At 33.5% G+C, this 12,046-nt stretch overlaps 1 protein-coding gene across 15 annotated transcripts in view; it reads right to left on the reverse strand.

Annotated features, from left to right (window-relative positions):
- DMD (dystrophin) overlaps positions 1–12,046 on the reverse strand; it is a 2,248,405-nt gene that overhangs the window by 1,399,977 nt on the left and 836,382 nt on the right. For all 15 annotated transcript variants that reach the window (XM_070067426.1, XM_051827673.2, XM_051827679.2 and 12 more), the window contains one exon: positions 8,254–8,341. In XM_070067426.1, the coding sequence (XP_069923527.1) occupies positions 8,254–8,341 (88 nt within the window). The remainder of the gene's footprint in view (positions 1–8,253; positions 8,342–12,046) is intronic.

Below are 12,046 nucleotides of genomic sequence, written 5' to 3' on the forward strand. Positions count from 1 at the left end.
TTATATATATTATATTATGTATTATATATATATACTATTATATATATTATCTATATAATAGTGAGTACTCTGCTACTAGAACTAAGTTCAAAATTGATGCCCCTTTACTAGACATCATCTAATCTCATCAAGTCTCACTTTTCTTTTTTTTTTTTTTTTTTTTTTTTTTTATTTATTTATTTATTTTTTTTTTTTTTGACAGGCAGAGTGGACAGTGAGAGAGAGAGACAGAGAGAGAAAGGTCTTCCTTTGCCGCTGGTTCACCCTCCAATGGCCGCCGCTGCAGCCGGCGCACCGCGCTGATCCTGGCAGGAGCCAGGAGCCAGGTGCTTTTCCTGGTCTCCCATGGGGTGCAGGGCCCAAGCACCTGGGCCATCCTCCACTGCACTCCCTGGCCATAGCAGAGAGCTGGCCTGGAAGAGGGGCAACCGGGACAGAATCCGGCGCCCCAACCGGGACTAGAACCCGGTGTGCCGGCGCCGCAAGGTGGAGGATTAGCCTATTGAGCCACGGCGCCGGCTCATCAAGTCTCACTTTTCTAATACAATATGATTAAAACAGAATCAACCCTGAGTTAATATAGATAATACTTGTTTAAATTGTTCTACATGTTAGGTGACCAATGAATAGTAAGGAATATCTATGTAAAGAAAACAGCAAAGAACATGTAGGAATTAAGAAAAAAGACTAGATCTCTCAAGTGTTGAAATTAGAGGGAGACAGATTCCTTTTGTAATAACTGAAAGAGATTATTTAAGAAAAATGATTGATATTTTAAATCATTACTAATTTTTATTATATAAATTGGAAGTAATATGAGATATAGAGCATAAATGTATAAATTGCTTAAGAAGTTTTATCAATAACTAGCAATGTACTGCTAAGAATTTTTAGGGATTCTTAGAATATTTGATCATATATTTGTAACTTTTTAAAATTGTAGCAAGGGACAACTAAACAAAACATTAAAAACAGAAATGACTAGCTGTATTATATATTAATCAAATGTTTAATACTTTAAAATAAAAAAATTCTAGATGTCACTAACAAAGACACATTAAACCCAGAGAATCATAAGCTTAATTATGAAAAATTTGTATATAAGCATTGCATTAATTAACTTGTGAACATGCTTGTTGTTAAACTAGAGTATAACTTGTCTTTCTAAACTGTAAGCCCCTCTAGGACATGTCTGGCATTATCTCATAGAGTTATTTTTTAGAATAGGAAGAGAGTAACTACTCTATACTTGCAAACTCGCCAAACACCAATTCAATAGCTTACCTCATATGAATACAAACATTAGCGAGCAATAAACACAGAATCAAAAAGTCATATATAGATATCTCTCTTTCTTCAAATGTGTTTTAAAATACTTGGGCAACGCATCAGAAGCATGTCATAACATTTAGAACATCATTCTTGAAAGAATATTAGAAATGCTATTTTTTGACTTTATGAATTAATTCTCATCCATTTGCCAGTACTACTGGTGACATAAGAACATCCATTAACCATTTCTAAAATAAATAAGGGCTCTACATGTTCTATAAGTGAATAATTGCATATGAAGAAGTTTACTATCGGGGCCGGTGCTGTAGCGCAGTGGGTTAAAGCCCTGGCCTGAAGCTCCAGCATCCCATATGGGCACTGGTTCGCGTCCCAGCTGCTGCACTTCGGATCCAGCTTTCTGCTGTGGCCTAGGAAGACAGTGGAGGATGGCCCAAGTCCTTGGGTCCCTGCACCCTTGTGGGAGACCCAGAAGAAGCTCCTGGTTCCTGGCTTCGGATCTGCTCAGCTCCAGCCCTTGTGGCCAACTGGGGAGTGAACCAGCGGATGGAAGACCTCTCTCTCTCTGACTCTCCTTCTCTGTGTGTAACTCTGACTTTCAAATAAATCATTTTTTAAAAAAGTTTACTATTATATATAACTATTTTGCATGTATTTCATAGAACTGTGTACCATAACTCAATTTAAAATTTTAATTTTCATTACAATTTTTAAGTTTAAATACCTTCAAAGTTTAAGTATCAATCATTTGAGCATTTGATTTTCAAATTTTTGTTAGCTGTTTCAGAATACAAACATTAATTCACTAGGCATTATGAACAATACTTAGGAAAACCATTTTGCAGTAGCACATTAGAATCTCAGGGATAATGGATCATAATCCATTCACATCTCACTTTCTAAACAACCCCTGAAATAGTCTATGAATAAATATATTGCACCCAGAGGAAATGGATCATTACTTGAAGTGCATCCATTAATTTTATTACTTGTGTACAGTGCATAACAGACTGTTGGAATAATTTTAATTGTGCGCCACCTTCCATGCAAGTACTTCAGAACTGCCACTTAAAGTGAAGTATTCCTCATCAAGTATATTCATCATTAGCCATGAAGCCAAGGCAGAATAATGCCAAACCTGTGTTTTCTGAGTTCTTGATTTGGAAGAATATTTGGAATAAGAACTTAAAGTTGTTAATAAGCAGTCTCCTATTTTTGTTGCATTTTAGATGAGGGTTATAAGTCCATTTGGTGTTCATTATAATAGCCTAAAGTGTCATAGAAATTTCTTCAGGAGTCATGAAAGGCTGATGCTAAATTCTAGAGGCTCCTGTAACCACACTGACATGTACACAACTGGTATTGTCAGTTTTTAAAATTGCTTTTTAAAATTAATTCTGTCAATCATCTATCAATTTATATCATACTCCAAGTGAGTACAAAACCAAAAAGTGTAGTAATATATCCCTTACTTAATTTTCCTATTTCTCAGGGCCAGCACCATAGCATAGCGGGTAAAGCCACCACCTGCAGTGCCAGCATCCCATATGGGTTCTGGTTCTAGTCCCCTGCTATGGCCTGGGAAGGCAGTAGATGACGACCCAGGTCCTTGGGCCCCCGCACCCACATGGGAGACCCAAAAGAGGCTCCTGGCTTCAGATCAGCGCAACTCTGGCCATTGTGGCCAATTAGGGAGTGAACCAGCAGATGGAAGACCTCCCTCACTCCCTCCCTCCCTCTCTCTCTCTGCTTCTCCTTCTCTATGTAACCCTTTCAGATAAATAAATCTTTAAAAAAATTTTTCCTATTTCTAAACAACACTGTATTATAAAAGGAAAATCTGATTCCTACTTATATTTGTTTTCACCACAGATTTCTCTCAACAACAGTTACTATGATCTCCTCCCTCCCCTCCAGCTTCTCTTCCACATACACACAAAACCAGAGGCTCATCCTTTTAGACAGAGTTAAGTCAAGAAAAATATTATTGGATGTGAACTCTTTGTAGAACATTATCCCAAGTGTTGCATGTAGGAAGAGAAAACATAACTCAAGTAACCCAGAACTGAGGGAGGAATAAAAAAAGAGAAAATGCATGCAACTATGGAAATTTATTCATTCATGATGGAGGGGATGGACTATGACAAATAGTACTATTTCAATGCCCCAAGAGTACAGGTCATTACCAAACTGTGCCTCGTTAAAATATAAGATTAGAAGAGGTACTGCTACTGGAAAATCCTTCACAGGGATGTAAAGGAAAGATCTTGATAAATTTGGTTTGGTGAGGACACAATCTGACTATAAACCTTTCCTCACTCATCTCACAAAATTTTGTGGCCCAAACTCAAACAACATCTTTCATGTCAAAGTCTTTAGCAAGCTATAAACCAAAATACAAAATACAACTTCATAGTTACTATTATAACTGAGAGGAGCCCTTTTCTGCTTTATTCTTCTATGCTATTTAATTATAATCCTTAGCACACTTACTATCAGGTATTCACCTTAAATACTATAATCTATCACTTATGAGATAATAGTTTTGAGATATTTTTAAGTCTGATATACTAATCATTACTACTTTACTTAAATATTTTCTTTATGTGATTGTCTTTGGGCTTTTTATTAATACACAGGAAATTAGTTGGAAACTGAAATGTCAAGCACAATTTAATATTAAAATATCATTAACCATATTGGATAATTATAGTATCTCCTCTGAAAGTTGTGGTTAAATCATTTTATCACTTAAAGAATGGGAACTGAGCTACATGTACATATGTTTTGAACTGAAGGTTCTGATATAACCATTTTGGTCACATCAATAGTCATAAGGGAAAACAATTTACTTAAACTGGACTTTTTCATTATACCTGGTGCATAAGGAGACTTAGGTATTCACACAGTATTATTTTACAGAAGTACTTAAGAATAAAGTCTAGGGGCTGGGGCTGGGGCTGGGGTGTAGCAAGTAAAACTGCTTGCAGCGCCATTATTCCATTTGGGTACTGGTTCAAGTCCCAGGTGCTCCACTTCTGATCCAGCTCCCTGCTATGGCCTTGGAAAGCAGAAGATGGCCCAAGTTACTAATTTCTTAAAACTAACCCTATGTTCCTAATCTTATCAAATGATGGTGAGATTCATGATGACTACATTAGTACAAACTTTTCTCCAATAAGAAATGGTTTTCTCCACCATCCAATACTTGGCTAATACTCCCCACCCTCATCCAACCAGTTGATGATTACTTAGGAATAGTAAATCAATTTTAATGTTCACTCAAATACAGAGTTAAGAATGACATACATAAAGTTAAAAATCATGCCAAAGTAACAAACATGATTTAGCTAAAACTCTGTTACTGGACTATTTTTATTCTATGGTTTTTATAGATGACTTTCTCTCTGACCAAAAGAACTGGGGCACACTTAAGCGAAATGTCCATGTATACTTTAAAGAATTCAAGCAACTTAGGCAACTCTCTTCTTCATGGTTTAAAAAAGCCCCAAATAAAGTAGTAAGAATCTTACTATCTGCATATTCTTCAAATGAAATAAAATACAAATTATTACTAAAAAAATCCAGATACAGTTAATATAGACTAAGCTTTAAAATTCTGTATAAAGCTCTTTGTGTTTGATAAAGTACAAAATGAAAATTATTTTCAAGTTGATAATAGGACCATGTGATCTTGAAAAACTGAACATACACTATAAGATACAGTGTTAAGATGTACAATTCCATTTAAGCAATAGTTTTCAAAGCCAAGTGAATATCTTTTCTTCTACATTGGAACTGTAGTAAATTCTGTACTTTTAACAATCTTAACACACCCTCACCTTTCCTGCTCTTCAGCACACTTCTTAAACTCCTTTAAGAATATGCTTTCATGAACAACAGATTTAGTTTTATGCATTTCCTAAGTAGTGTTAAAACTTCATTGTTTCACAGATGTTTAGAAATGGACAAAATGATTTCTCATTATGCCTCATATACAATTTCAGGTCAAAACTGAAGGAAAATAAAAGCTATGAAGACTTTTTTGCATGCATTGCTGTTTGATTCTGAAAACAAACTGAAGAGCTTCGAAGTCATACTAAAAATTTTTAAATGATATTTAATCTTTATGACAAGTTGTTTTCAGTAGAAAATTTAGTTTGCTCTGTAGGTATATGTACAGATAAAGTACAGTTTACAAAAAGGTTGTATTTGAAATATAACAGCTGGGACAGGTGCTGTTTTGCAGTGAGTTAAGTCGCCATTTGGGATGCCTGTATCATGGGACTGCTGGTTCAAGTCTCAGCTACTCTGCTTCCTGCCAATGTACCTGCAAAGTACTCCGTAATCCACATGGGGAGACATGGATGGAGTTCCTGGCTCCTGGCTTCAACCTGGCTCAGCCCCAGCTTCTGCGGCTATTTGGGCAGTAAATCACCAGATATCTGTCTGGCTGTCTGTCATTCTACCTTACAAGTAAATAAATATATAAATAAATATTTTATATAATAAACATTCTTCATGATTATGGTATTTCCTGTGTCAGGGAAGTATATATAATAGACATCCTTATGCTATTCTTTTAATATGCTTTCTACATATTTCTACATTATGAATATATTCTAAATGTTTTATTGTGGTAAATATATATACACATTTACATTAAAGATATATTTGTATTAGTGACATGTTATAACATTTTACAATAATTATTTGCTTTTATAACATTGTGAGGACAATATATATGATTAAAAGAAGCAAACATTTACATGAGATCCTAGGAGAAGTAGGGTGATTTGTGTCTCAATTTCCTCTGTATAAATAAAAAGAATGCATGTGTCTTACATGGTCGTGTGTTTTATTATAACTATATAGCCCAAAATTGATTCAGGAGATTTTGTGTTTGTAAATTTAAGAGCTTTACTAAAATAACTGTTTAGGATTATTTAGTAGATAAAGCTTAATTTGTCTTTCAGCTTCATGAGCCATGCCATTACATTTCAGTTCTTTGGCTCTATACTGGAGAAGTGATTGTAAATTAAAATAAGGAGTCCCTCTCAAATACTCCTAACAGGTACTCCAGGCACTCATTGTGTGACTGGCTTATTTCACAACTTATATAGTCATAAAGTAAATATTATGCAAATTGTTCTTTGAAAGCAAGAAAAACAAGAGAAGTTAGATTCTTTTTTTTCTTAGTAATTATGTAGACTCTATTATATAATAGGGGCAAAAGAGCTATGGTCACTTCAAGTTACCTTAGAAGTAGCCCAACCTTGAGCCTAATCATGTATCAGCTAAACCATCTCATCACTACAGAACAAACAGGCCACTTACAATATGGTCATTGTAGTCAGCCAAGTAGGCATGTCTCAAATGGCACACCCACTCCCCACTGCTCTTTGTATTTTCCTGCAGAGGTCTTATTATTTCCTAATCAAAAGTACCAATGCCATTATCTTAATTACTGGTTTATTTTTTCTTTCCTAGATAGAATTTAATCAATCAATATTTATTACAGAAATACCATATTCTGATTTTTCTGCATGACTCTCAAAATTAGCTATGAGGGCAATAATCTAGAAATATAATACTGACAATAATCACAAGACCATTTTAATCCTGTTTACAGATTCTATTAGCAAAAAATAAAAATAATTTTCTTCATTTCTAAATGTTTAAATTTTTAATAATTCATTGTATGTTGCTATCAGATGATTATGAGGTGAAATATGCTTGCTGTTTAACTACAAATGAGATCATTTACATGTATAGCTTTTATATCAACACACTAAAATGAAAATTTTATAATGTAGTTACTAGGGAGGAATTATATAACTACATGGATATTTTCAGATCCTATCATTTTATTTAACTATGCTGTGTAACTCCTCACTTCAGACCATCAACATGCATCTAAACAACAACCTATTAATATTTTTCATTATCTATATATATTGAATAACATGTTGACCCAATTCTCAGCTGTCATATTTGGTTGTTTATGTTTTTAACCAAATACAGTCTTGGGGCTCATTAGAAGAAAATGAATTGATTTCCTATGAAGATCACTGAACTTTTTAATGTCAACATAGCAATTAAAGCAAAAATAATTCATGCATAGAACTTATGCCTCAGAATACAGGCAGAATCTGGGAAAAACTGACATGCTCAATCTTTTGTTATGTTTGTTTATTATATTCTTACAAATATATCATTTGCAAATTGAAAACAATTCTTGAAATACAACTAGCTCACAATTTCATAAAATCACTTTTAATTGGAAATGTTTTAATGTCATGAGTATAGCGATAACAATTTAAAAGTATTTTGTTAACATTTTATGCAAATAACATTTTGTACAGAGTTTTTTGGGGTATCTTAGAAAATTTTAATTCATACTTTAAAAAGAAAAAAGTTTTTGGAAGCTTTGTGCTCTTACCTCACTCCAAAAGTGGGAAATTTAAAAATAAATGTCAACTCAAAGAAAAATTTTTTAAAGAGAGACAGATTTATAGTAACATGAAATATATCAAATAAATTATTAGGAAACTGGTATGATGATCAAGTCTTACACACAATTCAGTATGCTTGGAGAAATAGACAACAAAATTATTAAAAATCAGATTACAATCAACTTTACATATATTATATGATTGGTTATACTACAACTATTTATTCAAACATTGTTTTGTGAAATTATTGAGATAATGTTAGATTTCACTTTAAAATTTTTTCTATGTAACAGAATATTCCACTACACTCCATTTTCTTATAATAGACTCAAAGTTGAACTTTCCTTGATAATTTTCTTAGCATTAGGAAATAATAATAAAAATATAAACACTCCCTTTAAATCTGCATTCCAAAAGTGCTTGTCTGATATAATTTAGCTGATAAATATGAACCTATGTGTTTATCAAATCTCTAAGAAGATTATCTAAATCAACTTCATGTAATTACCATTCACCATCTGTTCCACCAGGGCCTGAGCTGATCTGCTGGCATCTTGCAGTTTTCTGAACTTCTCGGCTTTTTCTCGCTCTATGGCCTGCAGCATGATAGCAAAGGTGAGTATTTCAATACAAGGATTGTGAATCTTCACAGTAATTATAACGTCTACTTGCCCTTTCAAGCCTTAAGATATTTCACTCTGTCAGCTTATCATGTGAATCTAAAGAAGTTTTTTCTTCAACTCTTTGGCATTAAAATGCCAGTGAAAGCACGACATTTTAATCCTGAATTGCTAGTTTTTAATAACAAGATTACTATTTTTAACTTTTTATACAAGATTTTCTGATACATTTCAGTGTAAATCTGCAGAAACAATAAATTCTAACAATGAAAGACAAAGTGTCAGATATTTAAAATGGTATTTTTAAAGATACCACTAAAATTATTTATAAAAACATAAGAATATATTCAGTTTTTAAAAATTAAACTGAGAATCCAATAACTATATAAAGTGGAAAAAAGTACACTAGTATGAATAATTTAGAAGAAAAACATATATTTAAATATCAGACTGTTGGCTAATGTTTCTTTCTAAAAACAAAGTATTCTCATTTCTAAGGACAACCAGACTCATTTCCAAAGATCTTTCTAAGTTCCTTTGTCTATTTCTTACAATCAGAGAAAACTTTTGAGCTAATGCAAAATGATAAAAATTAATAAATACTAGTGTTCTGTAAAATTGAGGTTAGCTAATAATACCTTTACAGAAACAAATTGTAAACCTACCTTCTAAGGTTTTAATTGTTTCCTGGGTTTTAATTGTCTTAGGTTTAAATTGTAAAGTAGAATTACATTAGTATGGTAGTTTATTAGAAGTAGTTAATAACAATGTCATATGTCCTGAAACATGAAACATAACTAGCCACAGGAAAAACAAAGCTGCACTGCAACAACACCCAGTAAGGGTAACTCTTCTGAGACTAATAGCATTACAAAAACAATTACACTTAAAATTGAGCAGGGGTTATACTAAATCAAACTATTTTTCAAAAAACTTTCTTTAGATCTATGGTTATTTATGTAAATATTCCATTGTATATTATTGGAGTACAGTTTGGAGGGCATATAATATGTACACACACACTCTGCAACATCATTCTCTAAAAATTTGCACAAGAATAAAAATGTTATATATATCCTTGGTATCCAATATGGCACCCAATAACCACATGTGGGTATTGAGCCCTTGAAAGATGACCAGTGTGACTAAGGAAATAACTTTGAATTAACTAATTAAATTTAATTGAAATTTAAATAGTCATCTATATCCAGAATTGACAACTGTAAATATGAAGATCTAGAGTCTTCCCTTTGAAAGAACACAAAGATATTTACAAATGTAGATAATATAGAATGCTAGATGTACTTTAGGTGAAGTAATTATCCAGACTAGACTGTTTTCCAATCATATCAAAAAATACTTATAAAATAATCAATGCATTTTTACATCTTTGAAAAGACTTTAAATATCTATAACTAATTTAAAAATTATTTTAAGGAGTTTTGTATATGGGGGACCTCACAATATTTGGCTTCAAAACTTGTCTTAAAACTACAGCAATTTAAACAGTGTGATATGGGCAAAAGAATAGATCAATCAATGGAAGAGAATGGAGAGCTCAGAAATAGATCCGTGTTAATAGTATCAGTTGATATTTGATAAAGCAGTAAGGACAATCCAGTGGAGAAGAGTCATTTCAACAAATTGTACTTGAATTACTGGACATTCCTATAAAGAAATGTACATGCAGACCTATAACCTTCACCACTATTAACACAAAATGAGCCACAGACTCACATGTTAAATGCAAAAGCATAACACTCCTAGACAACAACACAGTGGAGAAAAATTCCAGATAATTTTGAGTCTGATATTTTTTTAGATGTGGTATCAAAGGGATCAGTCATGAAAGAAAGAATTGGTAAACTGGATTTTTTTTTTAATTATGGTTTGTGAAAGATACTGTCAACAGAATTGAAAGCCACAAACTAGGAGAAAACATTTGCAAAAGACTTATCTTATAGAGAACTGTTATTCAGATATACCAAGGGCTCTTAAAACTAAACAGCAAGAAAATTAAAAAATAAACTCATTATAAAAAAAAAAAAAGATACAGGGCTGACACTGTTGTGCAGCGGGTAAAGCTGCCGCCTGCAGTTGTGGCATCCCAAATGGGCACCAGTTCGAGTCCTGGCTGCTCCACTTCTGATCCAGCTCTCTGCTATGGTCTGGGAAAGCAGTATAAAATGGCTCAAGTCCTTGGGCCCTTGCACCCGCGTGGGAGACCTAGAAGAAGCTCCTGTCTTCAGATACGCCCAGCTCCAGCCACTGGGCCATTTGGGGAGTTAACCAATGGATGTAAGCCCCCTCCCCCCCCCCCCCAGCAGTGCTTTCCTTCTCTCTCTGCTTCTCTGGAACTCTGCCTTTCAAATAAATAAATCTTTAACAGAAACAAACAACAACAAAATAATCAGATGCAAGCCTTAACAAACACTTCACTAAAGAGGGCTTACAGATGACAAATAAGCATATGAAAAGATGCTGTATATCACATGTCACCGGAGAATTGCAAATTAAAACAAAATATCACTACACAACTATGGAGAGTCCAAAATTCAGAACACTGACACTGTCAAATACTGGGGAGCAGGAACATGAACTTCCATTCATTGTTGATAGGTGTGCATAACAGCACAGTCACTTTGAAGGATGGCTTAGAGGTTTCTTACAAAACTAAACCTACTCTTGTCATAAAGTCTAGCAGTAATGTCTACACAAAATCCGGCTGTGGGTGCATACAGCAGCTTTATTCTTAACTGGCAAGACTTGGAAACCAACAGAATGTCCATAATTTGTGAATGGATAAACTGTGGTGCATCTAGACAAAAAATATTCATCAATAAAAAAATGAGCTATCAAGCCATGAAAAGATAGGCATGAAACTTAAATAGAAATCACTAAATGAAATGCCAACATGAAAAGTCTACAGAACTTTAAGATTCCAAATATATGACAGTCCAGAAAAGGGGAAACTATGAAGACAATAAAGTGATCAGTGGTTGCCAAGGGCTGGGGGAAGAAAAGATAAATAGGTATAGAGAATTTTCACATCACTGAAAATACTCTAAATGATAATATCATGATGGATACATGTCATAATAATTTGTCCAAACACATTCAATGACAACAGTGAAGCTTAATGTGAATTATAAATTGTAGATAATAACGATATGTTGATGCAGTTTCACGTATTACAATAAATGTATCACTCTGGTATGGGATGTTGATAATGAGCACACTAGGTATGTGTGGGAGCAGGGTTTATATGGAAAATTCTGAACCTTCTGCTCAACTTTGTTATGAACCAAGAATTACTCTGAAGTTTCCTAAAATCTCAAAAAAAACCTCACAAATTAGAATTACTAGATTCAGTACAAAGAGATGAAAACACTAAAAGATCTAATTGTTAATAATAAAATAATTGTAATCAGGGGCAGCTATAATATAAAAATAGTAATTAAAATTTAGAATGCATGAACTACGAAATAAAGCACTATGAAATGATGATCTCTTTTAATTTAGTTGTTTAAAGTGCCCATAGCACAGCTGAAAAGATATGCTTTACATTAGACTTCGAAGGGCAACTTACTTTCTCTTCATTCGTTAAGAAATTTTCAAGGTAATAGGCGCATCTTACTATTGCACATTCCACTTGAAAATTTGAAAGCAGACACATTGCAA

The sequence above is a fragment of the Oryctolagus cuniculus genome, chromosome X, assembly GCF_964237555.1.
Source record: "Oryctolagus cuniculus chromosome X, mOryCun1.1, whole genome shotgun sequence".
Classification (NCBI taxonomy): Eukaryota; Metazoa; Chordata; class Mammalia; order Lagomorpha; family Leporidae; genus Oryctolagus; species Oryctolagus cuniculus.